Source organism: Camellia sinensis, chromosome 3, assembly GCF_055761805.1.
Source record: "Camellia sinensis isolate YWXY chromosome 3, ASM5576180v1, whole genome shotgun sequence".
NCBI classification, from domain to species: domain Eukaryota; kingdom Viridiplantae; phylum Streptophyta; class Magnoliopsida; order Ericales; family Theaceae; genus Camellia; species Camellia sinensis.
This window is the reverse complement of record NC_138963.1, coordinates 67709553-67735796: the sequence shown is the minus strand read 5'-3', so window position 1 is coordinate 67735796 and position 26244 is coordinate 67709553. Positions and strand designations below refer to the sequence as shown.

At 36.9% G+C, this 26244-nt stretch overlaps 1 protein-coding gene across 1 annotated transcript; it reads right to left on the bottom strand.

Moving 5' to 3' along the window:
* Positions 1-24576: 24576 nt before the first annotated feature.
* LOC145821593 (uncharacterized) lies at positions 24577-25590 on the bottom strand. The gene is made up of 4 exons (XM_082918122.1): positions 25460-25590; positions 25063-25339; positions 24749-24974; positions 24577-24662 (listed from the first exon to the last, which is right to left on the bottom strand). Exons 1-4 carry the CDS (start codon positions 25588-25590, stop codon positions 24577-24579), a joined length of 720 nt encoding a protein of 239 aa, XP_082774248.1.
* Between the last annotated feature and the right edge of the window lie 654 nt (positions 25591-26244).

The following is a 26244-nucleotide window of genomic DNA, read 5'->3' as shown; positions in this document are numbered from 1 at the left end:
CGGGTTGGGGGTCTGCCCAAGCCCGACCCAAATTGTATTTGGCACTGCCCAAGCCCGCCCAAGCCCGACCCAAATTGTATTTGGCACTGCCCAAGCCCGCCCAAGCCCGACCCAAATTGTATTTGGCACTGCCCAAGCCCGCCCAAGCCCGACCATGAACCCGAGCATTGTTGCCCAAGCCCGGCCCAAGCTTTGTATTTTGAACTCGGGTTGCCCGAATTGCCCGAGTCCAGAAACCTGTAGGTAGATCTAAGGGTAGACATAAAAGATGCTAATCTAATGGTAAAAAACTAACCAAAAAAAAATAAAAAATAAAAATTAAGACTAACTCTTTTACTTAATAGAAGACTAACCAAAAATAAATAAATAAATAAAAATTAAGACTAACTCTTTTACTTAATTTATATATATTACATAATTTATTAAATTATATATATATTATATATTATAATTTATATAATATATTAAATTGAATTCGGGTTCGGGTTGCTCGGGTTGGCCATTGGTTCTGCCCAAGCTCGGCCCGAATTGCAATTCGGGCATCAAAAATCTGCCCAAGCCCGTCCAGATTACAAGATATAGTTGCCCAAGCCCTAAAAAAACTCGGGCTGGGCTCGGGTTGCTCGGGTTGAGCCCGCCCAAGTTGCACCCCTAATTTTCATCTATGCCTATGACTCTAAATCCCTCTATTATTTTTGGAAAAAAGATAAAGGAAAATTTTTCAATGTGCATAAATCTTAATACAAAATTATATAAGTTGATTATAAATTAATATAAATTTATAAAATGTAAATTTTTATAAATTTACACGAATTTATATTCAATTTATATATTTTTATGAAATTACTTCCGTAAAAATTATCGTAATTTTGTGTTAAGATTGTATATGACGTGCATCGCACACCGGGACGTTTCCCAGAGGGAAAGATAATCACAGATATCCAAATGTGTCCCTCTTTTCTTGGACTTCATATCCCTCTATTATTGTTGAGTCTTGGTGTAGTTTTATCATTACAATTTTTATTTTAACATAAGTCATTGAAAAATAAGACAGCTGAGATATAATTCCATGAAGTCTCTTCAAAGCCTATACTTGATAAATTGACGTGGATATCTACATAAAAATTGAACATAACAAGTAATAATATCCAATAATTCAATACCATATTAATATGCGTCAACCACACAAAACAAAACATGTGATAGTTTTTGATACATGCATAACAGTTATCCAAATAAGGTTTATTATATTGGGTAGTACCGTGTCATGACGATAAGATGGCATCAACGTTGTATTTAATTTTTTCTTGAATACTTACATTATGTTGGGATGTTTATGTGAGAAAAGAAAAGAAAAGAAATAAAATAATTTATTAAGTTAAGAGAGAAAATAAAATAATAGAAAAGATTATGATTTCTCTCTCTTGTTTGGTTAAGTTGGATAAAAAAAAAAAAAAAAAGAATAGTAATTTCTCTCCAATTTTGTTTAGATAAATTACATAAAAGAAAAGAAAATATATTTTATAAGGTATATCACCAAAATACCCTTGTTTTTTAATTTCTTAACCTGTGGACACTTTTGGTATTATCAAACTAGTAATCACTCAATTTTTTTCTTCTCTCGATCTCTGTAATTTTTGAATGATTTGAAAAGTGAATTATAAGAAAAATCAATTTCTTGCCATTCCTTCTCTTTTGTCCTCATTTCTGTGCCGTTTAGTAATCTCAACAATTGATTAGGATCTCAAGAAATCTATTTCTTTTTTTTTTTAATCTTTAAATCACTTATGCTGTATTTGGTTGGGAGATTTGAGGAGCGATTTGGAAAGAAAAATGAAAAAGGTATGTGAAATGTGAATAAAATATGCCTAAATTTTACCTAATTTCACACACCTTTTTCCCTTTCCCTTTTCAAATTCCTCTCCAAATTTCCCAACCAAACACAGCATTAATCCAAACATAATGTTAGTGTTCTTGAAGTTATTGCTCTTGAAAATAGTTGTTCTCGTAAGAATGCTACAAACCAAGAAGAAAAACTAACATCTATGGTCAAGGATCGCTTAATATGTAGTCTCACAACAATAATTTTAAATTTAAATTATTGGTCTAAAATTCTTAAAACTTTGCTGACTAATTTTCTCATATCATAAACTTTCTTTTATTCTTGTGTTGTACGATTTGATATTTAATTAATATTTATTTTAAAAATTAAATTTTATGGTAGAGAGAGAGATAGGATCAATCCCGACATATATGTATAGACGAAGTCATTAGCCAGGTAAGCAAACGAGTTGAGCCCAATCGAGTTTTACTGAGTTCAAGCTTGGGTCATTTGCTTATCGAGCTCATTTATTAAGCTCGAGCTCGGCTCGATAATATTTTTTTAATATTATTTATATTATTTAATATATAAATAATGTATTTTTACTATATTTATTATATAATTTAAATAAAGATAAACGAGTCGAACTTGACGATCCAATCTTATTCGAGTTCGAACTTGACTCATTTACTAAACGAGCATAATATTCGAATTCGAGCTCGGCTCATTTACTAAACTAGTCGAGCTAAGTCAAGCCCTTAACAAGCCGAGCCAAAACATATTCAAACGAATTGAGCCGAACTTGTTCATGAACAGCTCAATTCATTTGCAATCCTAGCTAGGTCCCTGGATGGGCCAAAGCAATTTTTGATTTCGGTGGTGGTGGCTCGTACAATTTTTTTTGCAATTTAATTTGGTCAAAGAAATTAAAAAAAAGAAAAGAATATTTATTATTTTTATGTAATTTTATTTTTTAGAAATCATAAATAAATTTTAAAAATTAAAAATATTATTTTTAATATTTATTTTTATCAAATTAGTTCTAATTTTTTTGGTAAATTACACTCACCTTCCCTGAGATTTTTGACAATTACAGGGACCTCTCCTGTAGTTTTAATAATTACGGAAATCACCCTTACTTTTGAAACTATTATTAAGATTTCTCCACCGTTAATTTTCTGTTAATTTATTTAACAAAATATGATGATGTCATGCTGACATCATGTACTATGAGTAAAAAATTTCAAAATTGCTCTTATCTATTCAAATAGTAAATTTCACTCATTTCTCCTGAGGTTTTACAAAAAATTAATAAAGACTTATACATTATTTTAATATTGTTAAACAAAATAATTAAATTCTATACAATATTTTAAAAATTGCTAAATTGTTAAGACAAACATATATATAGTAGAATAACTAAACATTACGTTATGTTTAAAATACAATAAAAAAAAGGGGCTAATAAATTGATCACCATATAAATACAATCATTTATTTGAAAAATACAATATAAAGTATAAAAGATGTTTTATTTTTTAAAAAGACCACCAATTTTATAAATAATTATTTGAGAAATTAGAGTTTGAATAAAATTTTAAAAATATATATAGGTATTTGATTTTTTTTTTTCTGTATGAAAAATAAATACTTGGAGAAATTATCCCTCTCTTTTCATTTTCTTTATTTTATTTCTTTCATTTTTCTTTCTATTTATATTCTCATTCATTTTTTCATAGTGTCATTGCAGAAAACAACAACACATATAATTTATTATTATTATTATTATTATTATTATTATTATTATTATTTGTTCTCTTCTCTATGTTTTTTCCTCAATTTTTTTCATCGTTTTTTTTTTATCTTTCATCAATGTTAGCTAGCATCACCCAATACTATAGCAACTTACGAAACATGAATTTTTCTTTTGATTTGTAAATATATTTGTGTATTAAATTTTTTTAAAGAAAAATAAACATAATAACATTCATATTTATTAAAAAAAAAAATTTGACTTATAAAAATTACCAAATGTTACCAGATATATATATATATATATATAATTATCATTTTATCTTTTCATAATCCTATATTATTCTCAAATTTTAACTATCATTAAAAAAATAAGTCAATATTTCTCACCTTAATAATAAATTTTTTAAAAATACATATAAAAGTGAAAAAAAATATCTAATCACGTTACAATAAATTAAAATTAGATGATAGAGAATAAAAGATAAAAAAATTATTTGAGAATAATAAACTATTCGAATTTGTCATTTCTTACATCTAATTAAAATAAAATTTTACTTGAAGAGATAAATTATTTAAAAATAATAAAATACTCAAATAATTTGTTATTTATTACATCTAAAATCTATATCTCCATGTTTGTTTCTTTCATTTAAATTATTTTTATTAAATTAAATCTCAAAATTAATTCAAATATGAAATACGGATATGCTTTCTTAATTCATTAATAGCTTCTTTTTTTTTTATTTAAACTTATAAAAGTTCAAAATTTATAGTGCAAAAAAAAAAAAAAAAAAACATACAAAGTCAACGGAATACAAAAAAAAATTGTGAAAAATAAAATGATAACTTAATATATAGGTAAATTACAATTAAAGGGTATTAAGTGTAAAGAGTATTTTAGTCATTTGCACAAAAGTTAATATTGTTTGGCTTAAATTAAAAGGAGGAAAATCTTTTGGCAATGTCCGAAAAAATAAGAAAAATTTTATAATTATTAAAATTAAAATAGAAGTCTTTGTAGTTATCAAAAATTTTAAAGAAAGTGAATATAATTTATCATTTTTTTTTTTTCAAAATACAAATCAATCAAGTAAGGCCAAGGTCCCCTATCGAACAAGACAAGACCATGTACATTTTCGTACCATGTGTTTTGTTCCTTTTCTCTCTCTGATCGCTTTCTTCACAGGATAGAGACCATCACTAAATAAGACGTTGCGGACTGTCTCATCTCATCATTTTTATGAAAAAATTAAAAATACATGGACGAAGGGTATTGGGTCGCGGTTGTCTGTGTTTATCTTCTTTCCTTTTCTTTAGAGAGTGTCGATAATGTCATCTATCAATTTTATTACCCTTTCTGTTTCAAAATATTAATTTTTTATTTTATTTTTTATTATCTCAAAATATTAGTCTCTCTTCAAAAATTAAGTACAAAAATAATATAAATTTCATATTTTGCCATTCTTTTAAATTAATAAACAATATAAAAAGTACAATTATGACATTGATATTCCCAAAAAATGTACTATCAAAAGGATAATTTTAAAAAATCAACTTTTTTCAAATACAATAATTATACTACCAAAAAAAGTTAGATTCTCCAAAAGGGACCATTATTTTGGGACGAAGGGAGTGTTTTCATTTTTATCTATACTATATATTAAGTAAAATAAAGTTTTTAACCCCCAAAGTGAGAGGTTCAATATCCCAATCTGAATTTTTAAAATTTTTTATTTAAAAAAAAAATCAACATTTATTGATTTGATCAAAATTCTCTAATCAATATTTATTAACTTTTTTTAATTCACATGTTTTTTTCACATGCCTACATTTATTGATTTGGTCAAAATTTCCTGATCTGCATTTAAAATCCCCTCATACAAATAATTATAGATATAATCCGTGTATAGTTACTGCAGTACTCTTTTTAACTTTTCTCATATACTATGGTTAGTGATAAGATTGTTAAATTATTTTTATAAAAAATTTAAAAAAATATAATTTATATATTAAAAAAATCTAAAATAAATAAAAATATCTCCAATTATTTCGTGCATAACACGGGTGATAGGCTAGTTTTAATATAATTGGCAAGGTATTTAAAAAAATGTAAGATATATTATATTGCGTCGGTGTATTAATCATGGGAAAATATGTGAAAAACGTTTGCATTTACCAATGTTTGGGGATCCAAAAATATCCTTGAGAAAATGGATAAGATGAACAAGTTATTGTTTCCAATGTTGGGGCCACCAGACAATCCCATCATTATATACAAAGAATAATGTTTGGTAGCTCGAGAGATTGCCCCCCGAATCTCTCTAATGTCCAAAACGACGTCGTTTTGGGCATTAGCCTTTTTTTTTTTTTCTTCTTTTTTTCCTCCATTTTCGAGTCTTCTTCCTTCCATTTTCCTTTGAGTCTGCAGAGGGAGAGAAAGAGAAGAGAGGGGAAGAGGAGGAGAGAGGGAGAAAGCTTGCCGATCGTCACCTGTGCCTCCGCCGTCGCCGATCGTCAGCTCGCCGCCGCCGATCGTCGCAGTAGCAGCAGCTCATCGCCTCCGCCGATCGTCAGCTCGTCACCTCCGCCCCCCGCCCCCCGCCTCCGCCTCCAGCCCCATTTGTTGGGCCCCCTCCAGTCCCTTCCCCTCCTTCTCCTTCTTCTTCTTCCTTCTTCTGATCTGCAAAAAAAAAAAAAAAAAAAAAAAAAATTTCAAACGTCGAAACGACGTCGTTTTTAGATTAGGGGGATTCGGGGGCAACTGTTTTCGAATTACGTAGCATGACTGTATATACAAATGTTATAATAAAGGTTTGTAAAACAATAGTAATTGATAACTCTAAAAGTAAATTATTAAATAGAGTTCTATTTTTGTTGGTAGTTTAAAAAAAAAAAAAAAAATTAAAGTCAAAACATCATATCATAGTGAGACTCATCCCATTAAAACTCACACATTAGAGTTCTAAAACATTTTTATTTTAAAATTGCTCATTGAATTTTCTAGTTCCTAAATAAATTAACAATTGAGGTATGATGTCAATTTAAAAGTGATATTTAGGTAAAAGTCAACACTCGACTAGGTAGGCTTACAAAAATGCAGTCTTAAGTACACTGACGAGCTAAGTTTAACATGTTTTTTTTTTTTTATAAGATGACTAATGCTGGACAAGAGGTGAGCATCGTATACGACATGAATGGTGAGGAAGATGAGTACGTGAGTCTCAATGTTGGGCTGGGAAACGATGACGAAGAGGTGCAGAAAGTGAACCCTAAGGCCAACAACGTTGCAAAAGGGCGAAATGGCCCGACAAGAGAGAACTGAAAAGAATAGTACAATGAAAGCGAATGCCAAGTATGGAAAGAAAGATGCCTAAGGAGAGATGACGAGCTGAAGAACTTAGCAAACAAGTTAACGGATCTGCAGATCATGGTAAATTTCGTGATGCAGAGCAAAGTGATGCAACCCACATCGCCTTTACCAGAGACACTGACTCCGGCAGGAAACACCAATGCTCAGAATGAAGGGTTAGCTACAATACCAACAGTCTCCTAGCACGAGAAGAGACCAGGGAATTCATATCGGCGATCCCAGAATGCTGGACGGATAGAATCCTAGTGGGAGGACTCCCAAAGAACCCGATGACCAAAGGAACCCAGATTAGGGGATCTCAATAGGTCAACGGGCAGCGCCTCTGCTTTGATGACATGACAGATATAAAGAAGTCCAAAAGGACCCATCCCAACACAAGAAGCAGTGCGCCGAAAAGACTAAAGTCAACCGATAGCAGAGCTCCTAGATAGACGAAGTAAGATTTACGAGATTACCTGCAGAGGAAAAGGCAGGACGCTGAGATAATGTTTAACGCCTAACCAAAAACAGCATTCTCAGTGGAACTGGACGCGTTCGAGGCACCGAAGAGATTCAACACACCGAGGTTCCAGATCTATGATGGTAAGTCAGATCCAAACTTTCATGTTGGTTTATATTTAAATGCAATGGTTCTGTGGAGCGGAAATGAATAGTTAGTAGTAAGATGTTCTCGTCAATGTTTGAGAAAATAACGTCGGACTGGTTCCATAAATTACCGAAGGGGTGTGTAAAGAGTTGGAAAGGTCTAACCGAGATGTTTGTAGCCAGGTTTATTACAAATAGATTACAGCCATTAAGGGTGGATTCCTTATTGGCTTTGAAGATAAACGATGGCAAAGGCCTTAGGGCTTACGCCAAGAGGTACTACGAGGTTTACAACCAGATCCTGGTTTATAACCAGGAACTTGCAGTCATTTGTTTTAAAAATGGCTTGCAAAATGATTGGTCGCTTCGGCAATCCCTTGCAAAGACCGTCCCGAAGAACATGGAGGATCTCATGGCAAGGATTGAAAAAGTATGCAAGGACAGAAGATGACAGGAAAGCCAGAAGGACCAGCACAATAAAGCAGGATAAGACAAACGGCTCGCCAAAACGTAGCTGAGGAAATAACAATGCCAACAAATTGGAACCTGAATTGAAGGCTATACAAGCAGTGAGCATAGTTTTCAAGATCCCCGTATACAGGGTCTTGGAAAGGATCCGAAATCAGCCCTACTTCAGGCTACCATAAAAGATCCCAAGGGGGTATATGGGCAGAAACCCCAAGAAAAGTTGTGCTTACCACGACAATAATGGACACATGACTCAAGGGTGCAAGGCCTTGAAACAACACCTAAAAGATCTGCTCAAACAAGGACACCTAAGAGACCTGATAGACGAAGCAAGAACACGAGAAGAACAGATGATATTAGCCTAGGTGCCTGGGGAAACACCTTCACCTCCGCTATCACAGACAGATGGACCACAGGTTATCAACGTGATACATACGAGGGTCAACGAGATTGGGATCCGAGGAGAGACACAGAGGGTAAGGCATCTGCAGTATGTCTACCAAGTCCAGCAGAAGAAGCCCCGTATAGAAGAACATCAGGGCTCGATGATATCATTCACGGAGGAAGACCTAGACATGGTACAACATCCGCACAACGATGCTCTAGTAGCGACTCTGAAAGTCAGAGAATGCCAAGTAAGACACATACTGATAGATCAAAGTAGCTCCTATGACATCATGTATGTTGGATGCTACAGAGAGCTCAACCTCCACAAGGACGATTTTGAACAATCAGACAGCCCAATGGTCAAATTTAATAGAACCTCTACATGGCCACTAGGGACCACAAACTTAGAGGTTCAAGCTGGAACCAAGACGATAGTCACAAAGTTTACCGTGATAGATACCCCCTCTCCTTACAACATTATTTTAGGAAGACCTTGACTGCATGCTATGAGAACTATTCCCTCAATACTGCACTAATTACTCTGGTTCCCAACAGAGTTTAGGGTTGAGGAGGTGAAGGGAGACCAAGTGCAGGCAATGAATTACTCCATGGCAGCAATGAAATACACCTGTATTGTTAGAGAAACAGAGATGACAAAAGTAAAAGACGAAGACCAAGAGGTCTTGGTCGATGTCAACAAAGAACCCGCCGACAAGAGCCAAGAACAAAAGGGGATGAAGAACAATTCTTCATTCTCGGCTCAGGTTTGGCTAAAGAAGAAGAAAGAAAATTGGAAGCTTTCTTACGAGAAAACGTAAACGTGTTCGCATGGACGCCCTACAAGATGCCGGGGATCAGCCCCGAGATCACCTGCCACAAACTTAACGTGGATAGGACGACGAAACTAGTGGTCCAAAGGGCCAAGCGACCAACTTTGGCCCATGTGCAAGCAGTTGAAAAAGAAGTAGAGAAGTTGTTGGAGGCCTAAGCAATCTGAGAAGTAAACTACTCGACGTGGTTGTCCAACACAGTGGTAGTAAAGAAAAAGAATGGCAAGTAGAGGGTCTGCGTAGACTTCACAAGCTTGAATAAGGCTTGCCCAAAGGATTGCTTCCCTTTGCCAAAGATAGACCAGCTTGTGGATACCACATCTGGCCATCGAAGAATGAGCTTCTTGGATGCATACTGAGGCTATCATCAGATAGCCATGTACACTCCAGATGAAGAGAATACAATATTCATCACCTTAATAGACTCTACTGTTATAGAGTGATGCTCTTAGGGTTGAAGAATGCTGGGGCAACATACTAGAGACTAGTAACAAAAATGTTCAAGCATCTGATCGGGAAAACTGTGAAGGTCTACAATGACAACATGGTTGTGAAAAGCAAGAATCCATCAGATCATCTCGCCAATCTAAAAGAAGTTTTTGATATCCTCAAGAAATATCAGCTTCGTTTGAATGCCTCAAAGTGCACCTTTGGGGTAAGTTCTGGCAAATTCCTAGGATATCTGGTGACTAAGAAAGAAATAGAAGTAAGCCCCAATCAGATCAAGGCCATCATTGATCTAAAGAGCTTGACGACGGCAAAAGAAGTTCAAGTTTTGACTGGCAAGGTAGCTGTGCTGAACGGATTTATCAACTGGAATTCGAACAAATGCAAGTCGTTCTTTCAATTATTGAAAAAGGCTACGGACTTTTTATGGAAAGATAAATGTGAAGTCGCCCTAGCTGATTTGAAAAATATTTGACAACTCCACCGGCACTGTCAAATCCGGTTCTGAGAGATGATCTATTCCTGTATTTAGAAATCTTAAACCATGTCGTCAGTACCATGGTCGTTCGAGAAGAAGAAGGAGAGGAGAAGGCTGTATATTACGTGGACAAGACCCTGGCAAGCGTAGAAACGAGATACCTACATTTGGAAAAGCTAACACTCACCCTGGTAATGATATTAAAGAAATTGAACCATCACTTTCAAGCTCACAAGATGGTAGTGCTTACGAAGCATCCACTGAAGTCATTATTGCAAAACAGGGACTTGACAGGTAGAGAAATGCAATGGGCTACGGTTTTCGGTCAATACGACATAGAATACAACCAAGGACAGCAATCAAAGGTCAGGTTTTGGCTGACTTTGTTTCTGAGTTCACAACGAGCGCAAGCCTGAGGCCCAGATCAGCAAACCTCAGCCTAAGGTATGCAGAAGAGCCAGAAGAGGCATAACTGGCACCACAGAGCTCCACACCCATAGGATAAAAGAAAAAACAAGAAAAACTAAAGCCTTGTGACATCTCCCTCGGGGAGTCCTTCCGCTTCTTTGTCGATGGTAGTTCAAACCGACAAGGAGCAGGGGGCAGGAGTAGTGTTGGTTTCACCAGACGGACAGATGATTGTGCAATCAATCTAATTAGGGTTCAAGTGTAACAACCCTTATACTGTTTACTGATTAAGGACTGATTGATTACCGATAATCACCGATTACTGTTAAACGAAACGGATAATGACTGATAACTGACTGATAATTGAACTGATTAAAAGTACTGAACTGACTGACTGAAACTGGAAACCGAATTGATTGGGTATATGTTAGTTAAATTGCATTATATCTGTTTGACTGTATGATTATCTGTTCATGTTTATATGTTTAAACTGCTAATTGAAGGCCTTATCGGCGGCCGAATTAGAAACCGATTGATGTTCCGTGACCCTCATAATTAATGTGATTTTATGGTATATTTATATGAAAACTGATTAGGTATGATTAAATTAGATTAAAATAAGCCAATTAAAGAGTTTGCCATATTTACCATTTTGCCACTATCTCGTATACACACACTTGAGCCTTATACTTGAATCAAAACACATTTTGATCAGCCATTTTCCTTGCTTTAGCCGACCTTGAGAGGGAGAGAGTGAGTTTCATCTTGCATTGCTTGGAACTTGGTAGAATTGCTTGGTAATTGAAGTGTATTTGCATATTTGAGCTCCCTCACTCCTAATTCTACAAGACTAAGGTAGGACATCCATCTTCTTGTTGCTGTTCTTGAGTTCATTCTTGCATAATTCATGTTAATTTGTAGAGCTAAGTCATGATTTGGTTCATTAATGATGGATTGAAGATCATTTCTTGCATGCATGTTGGTATTGTTGCATTTTGAGGTTGATTACATGGACATTAGTGCATGCATGCTCATATTGTTGTTATAGACCATGTTTCCATCTGATTTGAAAAGAAATGAGCTCATTTGATCAAGCTTTGGAGCTTTAATTTGGTTTAAAACTCATGCATGACATGTTTGAATGTTGTTCTTGAAAATGGGTTTGAATGTGGTTTTAATTGACTCACCTTTGGGGCGTGAATTCATAAATTGAGCTTTGAAACTTGTTATACATTGAATTTAATGATGTTTTCCAGAATTTGGACCCAAGAGGTCGAGTTTGGAGTGGTAGAATGCTTGGTTTGAGCTTGGGAGGCAGATCTGGAAATTCCAGATTTGGCTTCCTCGCTCGAGCGAAGGATTCCCCGCTCGAGCGAGCACCTTTGTCCAGGGCTCCGCTCGAGCGACCATCGAGCGACGATCGCGCGTAAAATTTCAGCATCCAGTTCTTTTACTGTTTTGCAGACCGCTCGAGCGAAGGATTCCTCGCTCGAGCGAATCCTTTGATTTTGGACTTACGCTTGAGCGTAGAAAGTCTCGCTCGAGCGAGGCTCCTATTTTCAGCAAACTTTGCGAAATATTTTCTAAGTGTATTTTTGCATCCTCATCCCATCCTAGGCATTCTTAGGCCTAGTTTAAGGCATCTTGATGAGGATATCATTGTAGAACACACCAAGGCAAATTAGGGATTAAGTTATGAGATTTCCCAACTGTGTAGCTTAGTGTGTTCAACCTGTGAACTGTGTAGGGTTGGCAACTGGGGAGACACGCTCTAGCATACTGTAGCCCAGAACTCTGTGAGTAACAATTGTGTAAAGATATGTTCAACTGATTATCTTTTGAATACTGAACTGAACTGTTTACTGAACTGGTATTATTTACTGAATGAATGTATGTCCTTTATTTCTGAACTGTACTGTGGCATCCTTAGTACCTACGGTTTACTGTTACTGTTACTGTTACAGAGATCTCTGTCGGTTCCCTCGTGGAACCACTACTGTTTACTGACTGATGGCCATCATTACTGTTCGGTCTTTTAAGACCTACTGTTACTGTTATGCTAATGGATGTACCACATATGACTGTTTACTGTACCGAACAACTGAATGACTGATTGAAATGAACTGTTTTCATACTGTAAGGACATTCATTCTTAACCCCTTTACATATTGTGTTATTCACTGGGCTTTAGCTCACTGCTCATATATATATGTAGGTGTACAGGCACCAGATCGGAGCTAGGAGCGTCAGGGTTACTCCAGTTTTGTCAAGCCAGCCTTTGCGCCTCACTGCGAGGTTCCGAGTTGCCATGCTATGGCTTGGGGGTGTTTTGGTTGTTTCCCCCGCCTGTCTCCTGTACCGTCTAACTGTTCTGTATAGACTGACTGTTTACTGTACTGTTATACAGGGATTAGGTCCCTGTACTGTGTGACTGTAAATTTTGTATAGACCGTACTGTTTTGTACAGACGGAATGTTTTCTGCACTGTTATGTAGGGTTGAGTCCCTAGTTTGAATGGATGTGAATATTGTTCATACTGTTCTGTACCGTTTATGTATGAATGCATGGAAAGCCTTTTTGCATACAGACTGTCACAGCTCAATGGACACTATTTATTTACTGTATTGGCTTCCGCCAGGCCCTGTACTCTGTTTTACTGTATTTCTGTTAAGCAGGCCTTCGGTAATCTCGGATTACTGGCCGGTTACGGTGCTAAACCCATAGGGCCGGGTTTGGGTCGTGACAGAGTGGTATCAGAGCGATACTTAACCACGAGTTATACCGCACACACGTGTCCAAATGAGCTATAGGGTGTCCTAGAAAGTGATTAGGGCATCTCATGAGCATGTTAAGTGTGTGATTACGTTATGACTGAATATCTGCTAATGTGTTAAACTGGTAAACAAATGACTGCTTATGTTTAAAACTGTTATAACTGCGTATAGTGAAATGGACAATGCAAATGAACCTGAATCCTCGTCTACCGAGGCAAGAATGGAAAGAATGGAAAGAATGATAGAACTGATAACTGCTAGACTTGAGCAACAACAGAACCAACCGCCCCCACCTCCTCCTCCTCCGGTACAGCCGGAACCTAATGCGAATGTGGATGATGGGGATATTATTGCTCTCACCCATAAATTCAGCAAGATGAAACCGCCATCCTTTCAGGGAGGCCTTGAACCGTTAAAAGCTGAAGTTTGGGTTCTGGAAACAGAAAAATTATTCGAAGTGTTTCCGTGCTCAGAAGCGAACAAAGTATTGTTAGCTACCTTCACCCTGCAAGAAGAGGCTAGAAGGTGGTGGATGTTAATCCGTGATACAAATACTGTTATGACTTGGGCTCAGTTCAAGGAGTCCTTCTTTGAAAAGTACTTCCCACAGTGTGTCAGGGATAGGAAAGTAACTGAGTTTGAACAACTGAAGCAGGGCACAATGTCCGTCGCAGAATACGAGACGCAATTCACTGAACTTGCCCGTTATGCACCGCATATGGTGGATATTGAATATAAGAAGGCCAGGAAATTCGAAGGTGGCCTTAATGTTGTGATCCTTGATCGAATAAATGTCTTGAAACTACCGACTTTTGTGGGTGTTCTCGATCGGGCATTGATGGCCGAGTCGAACATTGCAGCAGTGAAACAATCTGAAACACCAATAACCGAATGGCATGGTAAAAGGCAGGGTTTCAAATTCAAGAAAGGCAAGCACAACCCAGCCAACAAGAAACAGAATACGGGGACAACAACTAGCCCCAGTCAAGGGAGTGGATTCATACCACCCTGTCCTGAGTGTGGCAAGAAGCACAAGGGAGTCTGTTACAGAATATCTGGAGCCTGTTACAGGTGTGGCAAGGTGGGCCACATGGTTAAAGACTGCCCCTCTGCTCCACAAGCCAGTGGTAAAGCTGCACCAAGCGCAGCAGCATCAAATGCTCCACCAAAGCCTAACCCTAAAGCTACCGGGAAAGAGCCTGTGAGGCAAGGCCGAGTGTTCGCACTAGTACCGGGAGATGTGCAGAATACCGAGACCGTTGTGTCAGGTATTCTCTCTATTTGTGCACAAAATGCATATGTATTAATTGATTCGGGGTCTACGCATTCTTATGTATCGCATGCTTTCTCACGGAAATTGAATAGACCCTTAGAACCTATGAACTATCTGCTAGCCGTATCATCACCCATAGGGGGATCTATGACATGTGCTTATATGTACCCCGCATGTGAAATCATTGTTGGGGATATGCATCTGTTTATTGATTTACTGCCATTGAACATTGATCATTTTGACGTAATATTGGGGATGGATTGGTTACAAAAATATCATGCCACTATTGACTGTGTGACCAAGCAAGTCGTTTTCCGTCCACCTGGTCTACCTGAATTTGTGTTTAATGGGAGTGGAGTAGTACCTCCTCCGTATTTGATTTCGTCAGTAAAAGCTGTTAAATTAATTAGAAAGGGGTGTAAAGGATATCTGTGTTCTGTACTGACTGTGTCTACTGATGATAGCGTTAAAACTGATGTGAATTGCATTCCTATAGTCAGAGAATTTCCAGATGTTTTCCCAGATAATCTTCCAGGAGATTTGACTGATAGGGAGAATGAATTTACCGTTGATGTGATTCCCGGAACACAACCAGTTTCTAAAGCCCCCTACCGAATGGCTCCAACTGAACTGAAAGAACTGAAAGTGCAACTGCAAGAACTGTTAGACAAAAAGTTTATCAGACCTAACACTTCGCCATGGGGTGCTCCTGTTTTGTTTGTCAAGAAGAAAGATGGCTCACTGAGACTGTGCATCGACTACCGTGAACTGAATAAGGTAACTGTAAAGAACAAATACCCATTGCCACGCATTGATGATTTATTTGATCAGTTACAGGGTGCACAAGTGTTTTCTAAGATTGATCTCAGATCGGGGTATCATCAACTGAAGGTTAAACCGGAAGACATTGATAAAACTGCTTTTAGAACAAGGTATGGACATTATGAATTTCTAGTTATGCCTTTTGGAGTCACGAACGCACCAGCTGCTTTTATGGACCTCATGAACAGAATTTTTAAACCGTACCTTGATGACTTTATTGTTGTATTTATCGATGACATATTGATTTACTCCAAAAGCATAGAACAGCATGAACATCATCTGAGACTTGCCCTACAAACCTTAAGAGAACAGAAACTGTATGCTAAGCTGTCTAAATGTGAATTTTGGCTTGACCATGTTATGTTTTTGGGGCATGTTGTTAGCAAAAATGAAATTTCTGTTGACCCGCAGAAAATTGAAGCTGTAGTGAACTGGCCTAGACCGACCAATGTGACTGAAGTCCGAAGCTTTTTGGGACTGGCTGGATATTACAAAAGATTTGTCAAAGATTTCTCCAAAATTGCCCTACCATTGACTCAGTTAACTCAAAAAGGGACATCATTTGACTGGACTGACCAAAGAGAATCTGCTTTCCAGGAGTTGAAAACTCGACTTGTGACTGCACCAGTTTTGACTTTACCCTCAGGTACGGATGGTTATACTGTATTTAGTGATGCTTCTCATAAGGGTTTGGGATGTGTTTTAATGCAGAATGGGAAGGTTATTGCTTATGCTTCCCGACAACTGAGACCACATGAAAAGAACTACCCGACCCATGATCTGGAACTTGCTGCAGTAGTATTTGCACTGAAAATCTGGCGTCACTATCTCTACGGGGTGACATGTGAAGTATACACCAACCACAAGAGTTTAAAGTATTTCTTCACACAGAAAGAACTGAATATGAGACAGCGGAGATGGCTGGAACTGATTAAAGACTATGACCTACAGATATTGTACCATCCGGGAAAAGCCAATACCGTTGCCGATGCATTGAGCCGGAAATCGATTGGAAACTTAGCCTGTTTGCTTACAGGGCAGAAAGAGTTGCTTTGTGACCTTGAAAAATCTGAAATAGAAATTGTTTTGAGAGAACAAGGTGGAACTTTAGCTGCTATTTCTGCTCAACCGGCACTGATTGAAGAGATTAAAGAGAAACAGCAACTGGATGACTTCTTGAAAAAGATCATCGAAGAAAGAGAATCTAAACCGAGACCGGGATTCAAATTCGAGAACAATGTACTGAAATTTCAAGAAAGACTGTGTGTACCAAATGATACTGAACTGAAAAGAAGAGTTCTGCAAGAAGGCCACAATTCGAAATTGTCTATCCATCCGGGGAATATGAAAATGTACCAAGATCTGAAACAGAATTTCTGGTGGCCGGGAATGAAGAAAGAAATTGCTGATTTTGTATCCAAATGTCTTCATTGCCAACAGGTCAAAGCTGAACATCAGCGACCTGCCGGATTATTGCAACCTCTACCCATACCAGAGTGGAAATGGGAGCATATCACGATGGATTTTGTCGTTGGATTACCTCGCTCCAGAAAATGTATGGATTCAATTTGGGTTATTGTTGATAGACTAACCAAATCTGCTCACTTCTTACTTGTTAAGACAATCTATAATGCGGACAAATTGGCTGTTATCTATATTGATGAAATTGTAAGACTGCATGGAGTGCCTGTGTCTATTGTTTCTGACAGGGATTCGAAGTTTACATCGAGGTTTTGGCAAAGCCTACAAACTGCACTGGGTACTGAACTGAGACTGAGTAGTGCCTATCATCCTCAGACAGACGGCCAATCAGAAAGGACCATCCAAACTCTGGAGGATTTACTAAGAATGTGTGTCCTTGATTTTCAGGGAAACTGGGAAAGTCATTTGCCCTTAGCTGAATTCGCCTACAACAACAACTACCATTCGAGTATAGGTATGGCGCCTTTCGAGGCATTGTATGGCAGGAAATGTAGGTCTCCAATTTGCTGGGCAGAAGTTGGAGATGGGCCTTTGCTTGGGCCCGAGATTGTGTATGAAACAACTGAGAAAGTGAAACTGATACAGCAAAGACTGAAAACTGCACAGGGTAGACAGAAAAGTTATGCAGATGTCAGAAGACGGGACAGAGAGTATGAAGTGGGTGATCACGTTTTTGTGAAAGTGACACCAATGAAAGGCCAGACTCGTTTCGGAGTCAAAGGCAAGCTAGCACCGAGATACGTCGGACCATACGAGATTATTGAGAAAATCAATCCGGTGGCGTATCAAGTTGCGCTCCCTCCTGAAATGGAACACATGCATAATGTTTTCCACATTTCTATGTTAAGAGATTATCTCCGGGATCCTTTCCATGTGATTGAGCCTGCTCGGATAGTGTTGAGTGATGACTACACTTACGAGGAACGGCCTATACAGATTGTAAACCAACGGATCAAGAAACTGAGGAACAAAGAGATCCCGTTAGTGAAAGTTGACTGGCAGAACCATGGTGGCGTGTACGCCACTTGGGAAAGGGAAGATGACATGGCTAAAAGATATCCTGAACTGTTTCCACTGAATCCTGTTTTCTTCCAGAATGAAGGTAACTCGAGTTTAGAGGACTAAACTCTTTATAAGGAGGGGAGACTGTAACAACCCTCATACTGTTTACTGATTAAGGACTGATTGATTACCGATAATCACCGATTACTGTTAAACGAAACGGATAATGACTGATAACTGACTGATAATTGAACTGATTAAAAGTACTGAACTGACTGACTGAAACTGGAAACCGAATTGATTGGGTATATGTTAGTTAAATTGCATTATATCTGTTTGACTGTATGATTATCTGTTCATGTTTATATGTTTAAACTGCTAATTGAAGGCCTTATCGGCGGCCGAATTAGAAACCGATTGATGTTCCGTGACCCTCATAATTAATGTGATTTTATGGTATATTTATATGAAAACTGATTAGGTATGATTAAATTAGATTAAAATAAGCCAATTAAAGAGTTTGCCATATTTACCATTTTGCCACTATCTCGTATACACACACTTGAGCCTTATACTTGAATCAAAACACATTTTGATCAGCCATTTTCCTTGCTTTAGCCGACCTTGAGAGGGAGAGAGTGAGTTTCATCTTGCATTGCTTGGAACTTGGTAGAATTGCTTGGTAATTGAAGTGTATTTGCATATTTGAGCTCCCTCACTCCTAATTCTACAAGACTAAGGTAGGACATCCATCTTCTTGTTGCTGTTCTTGAGTTCATTCTTGCATAATTCATGTTAATTTGTAGAGCTAAGTCATGATTTGGTTCATTAATGATGGATTGAAGATCATTTCTTGCATGCATGTTGGTATTGTTGCATTTTGAGGTTGATTACATGGACATTAGTGCATGCATGCTCATATTGTTGTTATAGACCATGTTTCCATCTGATTTGAAAAGAAATGAGCTCATTTGATCAAGCTTTGGAGCTTTAATTTGGTTTAAAACTCATGCATGACATGTTTGAATGTTGTTCTTGAAAATGGGTTTGAATGTGGTTTTAATTGACTCACCTTTGGGGCTTGAATTCATAAATTGAGCTTTGAAACTTGTTATACATTGAATTTAATGATGTTTTCCAGAATTTGGGCCCAAGAGGTCGAGTTTGGAGTGGTAGAATGCTTGGTTTGAGCTTGGGAGGCAGATCTGGAAATTCCAGATTTGGCTTCCTCGCTCGAGCGAAGGATTCCCCGCTCGAGCGAGCACCTTTGTCCAGGGCTCCGCTCGAGCGACCATCGAGCGACGATCGCGCGTAAAATTTCAGCATCCAGTACTTTTACTGTTTTGCAGACCGCTCGAGCGAAGGATTCCTCGCTCGAGCGAATCCTTTGATTTTGGACTTACGCTCGAGCGTAGAAAGTCTCGCTCGAGCGAGGCTCCTATTTTCAGCAAACTTTGCGAAATATTTTCTAAGTGTATTTTTGCATCCTCATCCCATCCTAGGCATTCTTAGGCCTAGTTTAAGGCATCTTGATGAGGATATCATTGTAGAACACACCAAGGCAAATTAGGGATTAAGTTATGAGATTTCCCAACTGTGTAGCTTAGTGTGTTCAACCTGTGAACTGTGTAGGGTTGGCAACTGGGGAGACACGCTCTAGCATACTGTAGCCCAGAACTCTGTGAGTAACAATTGTGTAAAGATATGTTCAACTGATTATCTTTTGAATACTGAACTGAACTGTTTACTGAACTGGTATTATTTACTGAATGAATGTATGTCCTTTATTTCTGAACTGTACTGTGGCATCCTTAGTACCTACGGTTTACTGTTACTGTTACTGTTACAGAGATCTCTGTCGGTTCCCTCGTGGAACCACTACTGTTTACTGACTGATGGCCATCATTACTGTTCGGTCTTTTAAGACCTACTGTTACTGTTATGCTAATGGATGTACCACATATGACTGTTTACTGTACCGAACAACTGAATGACTGATTGAAATGAACTGTTTTCATACTGTAAGGACATTCATTCTTAACCCCTTTACATATTGTGTTATTCACTGGGCTTTAGCTCACTGCTCATATATATATGTAGGTGTACAGGCACCAGATCGGAGCTAGGAGCGTCAGGGTTACTCCAGTTTTGTCAAGCCAGCCTTTGCGCCTCACTGCGAGGTTTCGAGTTGCCATGCTATGGCTTGGGGGTGTTTTGGTTGTTTCCCCCGCCTGTCTCCTGTACCGTCTAACTGTTCTGTATAGACTGACTGTTTACTGTACTGTTATACAGGGATTAGGTCCCTGTACTGTGTGACTGTAAATTTTGTATAGACCGTACTGTTTTGTACAGACGGAATGTTTTCTGCACTGTTATGTAGGGTTGAGTCCCTAGTTTGAATGGATGTGAATATTGTTCATACTGTTCTGTACCGTTTATGTATGAATGCATGGAAAGCCTTTTTGCATACAGACTGTCACAGCTCAATGGACACTATTTATTTACTGTATTGGCTTCCGCCAGGCCCTGTACTCTGTTTTACTGTATTTCTGTTAAGCAGGCCTTCAGTAATCTCGGATTACTGGCCGGTTACGGTGCTAAACCCATAGGGCCGGGTTTGGGTCGTGACATCAAGGTCTTAAACAATGAAGCAAAATATGAGGCACTGATTGCCAGACTAAAATTAGCAGCAACAATCGAAGCCGAGGAAATGGTAGTCTAGTTCGATAGCAAGTTAATCAAGAACTTCTGTGCGAAGTATAAGATTAAGAACTATCACTCAACCCCCAACTTCCCTCAAAGCAACGGCCAAGATGAGGCCTCTAACAAAACCATCCTAGATGGAATAAAAAAGAGGTTGGAAGTTGCCAAGGGCAAGTGGGTAGAAGAATTGCCTAATGTTTTATAGGCATATTGCACTACGCCGAGAAGATCTACTGGCGAATCTCCTTTTGCCATGACTTATGGCACTTAGGTAGTCATACCTCTGGAGATCAACATTCCTGGAATCAGAACTCAAGAAGTAGAGAATGGAACAAATGAGACATTCTTTGCTTGAGATCTTGACCTAATTGAAGAATGAGAGAAAGAGTAGCAATTTAGCTGGGGCATACCAACAGAGACTTGCAAGGGCATACAATAAGAAAGTGAATCCTAGAGAATTCCAAATTGGGGACCTCATCCTAAGAAAAGTTTTCGGCAAAAAAAAATATCCCAAAGAAGGTAAGCTTGGCCTAAACTGGGAAAGACTGTACAGAATCATTTCGGTCGCCGGTAACGGCGCTTATCTGCTAGAAGACAGCGATGGCAAGAAACTGCCAAGACCATTGAATACCAGCAATTTGAAGTTCTTTTATCATTAAGTTTTCAAATTCTTGATATGTAATTGAACGTCTTAGCCGAAGTATTAATAAAATACTAGTACGATTTTATTCTTTACAAAATGTTATTGTAATTTATAACTGTTAAATAAGACTGAAAGTCCTAAGCCAATGTTTCCATGGTGAACAAGACGATTAACTTAAACTTGCAATGACAACAAAGTTGAACCAAGTTGAAGAAAATGTTTCAATAAGAAACAAAGCGAAACCAGCTATGATCTGGCTAGTTTGTATGAAAAGTCGAGGTAAGATAGTACTCTCGGTGCACTAAGGTTAAGCCTTAAGGCCATGTTTGATTCACAAAACTAATAGTGAAGGTATTGATAATCCCATCAAATTAGTGTGGTATTCACTATCCATTTAGATTAGTAGGATAAATTATCTCTTTGTCCATTATTTGATTTGCATTGGATAAAAAAATATATGAATATAAGATTACAACTATAGTTATCTTATTTTCCAATCTTATCCTCCATCAATGTTTCTTCATAAATGTAGTTTTGAAAAAAATTATAAATAAATAAATAAAAGCAAAATAAAAAGGTCATGTTTGGTTTAGTTTATATATATATATATACTAAACCAAACATGACCAACACCCACCCACCCACACCCTTTCCTCCTACAAACACAAAATTATGATTTCCCTATTAAAAAAAAAAAAAAAAAGCACCTGAAAGTGATCAAATCTTTTTCTAATACATCACATAAAAGATAATTGTAAACATAATTCAAATGGTAATTAAACACAAGTCTATAAATATTATCATAGAAACCACATGTAACAGATTATGGTTTTTTTCTTTTTTTCTTTTTCTTCTCTGGTCCACCAATCAACTCAAGTTCAATATTAAACTAAGAAAAGCAATGTTCACAATAGTTTGTAGAATAATGATGTGTGTAAGCTAGAAATATAGCATCTCCAATAACTTCCACACAACTAAACTCCCACATTATCAAATACTATTATATATCCTATTGTGTCTAATAAACCACAATCCCCAACATATGTACTCATACGTGCCCTCCCAACAAAAGACATACCCACTCTAATTTGTCGATATCGAAGAGACTGAAAAAGAAGTCAACTCGCTGAGCAGCTTTGACGATGAGAGAACCTACTGTCAACCTTTGAGTTGATGTAAGGGGGGAGCTTCAGAAGTTCAACATTGACACTCCTTCTAGCTTGGGATAAGTCATGTTGATATCCAATCCTCTTAACAATCTCACCCAATCTAGTGTCCGTTTTGTCAAAAAAGAGACGAGTGTCTCTGTCATTGTAGCAATATTACTTGTGATTCCTTCAGTAGCCTTGCCTCTTTTTGTTCCTCCATTGCTAAAGGTACAAGAGTTGGATGCACTTCCATTTGTAGACATTGAACACTCAAAGTCAGCAAAATTGAATTGCTTAACTGGAGAACTATCACCCTTCTCTCTCATGGCTTCCTCCATAATAATTGCTTTAATTGTATCTGCGGGATCTGCAGCTAACTTACCACTGGCTCTGTCTTTGCCAAAAAGAACAAGCCAATCTTTATAATATGGAAATGACTTGTTTCGCATAGAACTCGCACTTGGTTGTCTCTACACAAGTTCAAAAGGAAGAAAGAACATTCAAGCATGCAGCACATAAACAAAAGTACAGTGAGTGAAATGCTTCTTGGACATGTCCTGAAATACAAAGCAAGAGAAAGATAGAATGCATATGGGAAAAGTGATGCTGTGGGAGAATGAAAAGAAGGGACTATAATACATGGAAAAAAACATTCCTAATACGAATTGGCCTGTACCAAGGCAACAACTGTCAGTCATTTAATTTCTCATTATTGTCAAGATTTCCATAAGGCTTTGAATTTCAGGCCTTTCCTAATACTAATTCTTCAAACTATAGTTCCAATTTTAAAGGTTCTTTTACTTTTTCCATGCTCAATGATCAAACAAAAATTACAATAGAACTATTAAAAATGACAACTTGTTACAAAAATAAAAAATGCGTAAATGATATCAACCACATATGGATTTAAAATAAAAGAAAGATTACTAAACAGATCAACAAGAGCTCTTTCAATTAAAGGTAAGCTAAATGAGATCAAATTAAAACGAAGATGAATGCGATATCTAGTAGTTATGATGAGATAAACACTAAAAAATAGAAGAAAAAACTTACGCAAACAAAGTTCTCCCAAACATCATTACTGTCATCAAGAACCATCTTTTCAGTGTTATCCTATCCAAACCTGCCAAGCTTAGTCATTTCATACAAAAGGCCATAGTGTTTCCTCCAAATTTTTATTTTTGACTCAATGTGAAGACAAGCACAAAGGTCACTTCCAGGAAAAACCATGACTATTCTCTTCTTAAGTTCGCCATAAAACCCCGACTTAAATTGTCCATTGTCAACCTTATATTTAGGATTATTACACAAATCTCTCATTGCACTTATGAGAAACAGCTCCTTTCGCTTCGTCAAAATCCTACGACTCCTAATTGAACCAGCATATGCCTTCCTCTTATTTTTCTTTCAAGAACGACTGGAGGCAACACTATCCATGCCTATAATAATGATGTACAACACATATTATTGATTTAATAGCTCATTCTAATATACAAAATACAAGTATGGAAGACAAGGTAGAAATATGATTGAAAAGTGTGCATGAACTAAAAAAAAAAAAAAAAAGGCACTCTTGATATTAAACAACTGCTCAATCTACCTAAAATATGGATATTATTATACAATCATGAAAGCAACAAATGGTTCTCCATGAAATAAAGATTAAAACAAATAAAATTGATTAGCTTGAAAAATAAATCCATCTCAACTAAGTAAGATTCTCATTACATATTTTGCAGTTATGAAAATAGACAAGATTCTCACCATTACAAATAAAATATTTAAATAAACTATCTCAACTACGGAAGATTTCCACCAACACCTCTATTTGTTTGCCATTCATTAAACATTATGTTTGCCAATGTATCCCTCCAATCACTCCATTGATTTGATGGCTCTACTGTATTGATGAACTCTTCTCTTAAATTAGGTTGAGGCATATGAGTGTTATTTAACTCGAACTCAAATGGATCCACTGGCATTTCACGTCTGATGAGGTTGTGGATAAGGCAACATGAAGTAATAATATGACCATGGGTCTTGATTAGGTAATACGAAGCAGTTCTCAGTATTGCCCACCTAATCTTAAGTAACCCAAAACACTTCTCAATAACGTTACGAGCAGCTGAGTGCTTCATGTTGAATAACTCCTCAGGATTCACTGGGATACCTCTTTCTTTCATGTAGAGAGGTGATAACGTTGCCCTCTATACGCCAGGAAACCCTCCCTATTAGTGTAACCCGTATCTACAAGATAGTAAAAACCTGAAAACAAGTGTGGGTTTCATATGTATAAGTACTTTAAAAATTGGGCAATTAAGATTACATCTATTTACTATATAGATTCTTACCAGTCGGCACCTTCAAACCATTTGGTCTATTCACAGCATCTCTAAGTACCCTAGAATCTGAAGCTGACCCTTCCCATCCATGCAACACATAAATAAATTGCATATCTTGGGAGCAATCACCCAAGACGTTAGTAGCAATTTCACCCTTCCGGGTTCTATATCTTGGCTTATCTATTGCAGGAACATGAACCCTAACATAAGTTCCATCTAGATCTCCAAGACAATTCTATCAAAGATCAAAATAAAATAAGGTTATTCATTTTAAACATGTTAGTGTTTGCCCAAAATCAAAATAAAATTAAACTATGTAATACCTGAAAACACCTCCATCTATCATTTATGCAATTTGCAGTTATTGGCTCTGGTGTCTTAAGTAAGACACCTTGTAGGCGTAAAATAGCCTTAAGGACATCGTTGAAGTACTGACTAACTGTTTGCCCAGACCGCATGAAATTGAACTTGATGTTGCAATTCTTATAGTCATGTGTAAGTACATTTAAGAACATTGCAACTTTCTCCTCTAAGAGGACATAGTTGGAATTAGATAATCCCATACTTCGGACAAGTGTACAAAGACACACAAAAGTATGCCTATTCACTCAGAGTTATTCATAACAATCAATATCGCTATCCTTCACCAATCTATTCAAATAGTCTAATTGTGCTTGGAAAGGATGTGGTGACCTTTTCATATCCAACCTAGATTGGTACCTCTCCAAGGCAACATGTAGTACAACAATGTACACAGCACATACATAGCTAATAGATGACACAACTTCTTGGAGTGCTACAAATGCTTCAAATAGGTCCATCGTACTGTCCGAGCATTCATTATTGTCCATCTACAAATGCTTTAACTAACACATCAGGAAGATCTTTATAACGTGCTAATTAGTCCATCAATTCTCACATTTGAGCAAAAATTAAGCAAAACTACTATACCCGACAAAAATTAAGCAAAACCCAAATCCTAAAACATGACAGAATAACAAATAGATCTTTTTAAAAAATACAATTGACCTGAAATCAAAACATAGAACATACCTTCGCCACAACCTAATTTTCAGCCCCTATTATTCTTTAAGCCCTTATTCTAATTTTCCCATTTATTTTCAGCTTTAAGGCCACTAAATACCTTAACTTCAAATCTATAACAATCCAAATGGAGCTTAATTTTGTGTTTGGATCATGGATTTGGGTATTGAATCCCTTTTTTTTCTTTTTCTTTTTTCTTTTCTTCAAATTTCTACCCAAATTAGTGATCCAAGCACATCCTAAATGGTAAAATTAAAAAGTAAAGTTTAAAAAATAAAAGATACCCAGTTGTAGTATAGTTATATACAGACAAAAACAAACAAACATGAGCTATGTATCATTGATTTACGAATTACCTCCTATATTTGAAAATTCCTAATATAATATAATTACATCAGTTTTGAAAATTCCTATTAAATTCTTAAAATCTATATATATATATATATATATTCATACATAAA

Excerpts from the sequence above, each read along its gene's own strand:
- LOC145821593 (XM_082918122.1), bottom strand. The coding sequence starts at position 25,590 with ATGGACAATAATGAATGCTCGGACAGTACGATGGACCTATTTGAAGCA. Across the intron at positions 25,340-25,459 it reads CTACATGTTGCCTTGGAGAG|GCATACTTTTGTGTGTCTTT; the intron begins GTACCAATCTAG and ends CTGAGTGAATAG. Across the intron at positions 24,663-24,748 it reads TGGTTTGAAGGTGCCGACTG|GTTTTTACTATCTTGTAGAT; the intron begins GTAAGAATCTAT and ends ACTTGTTTTCAG.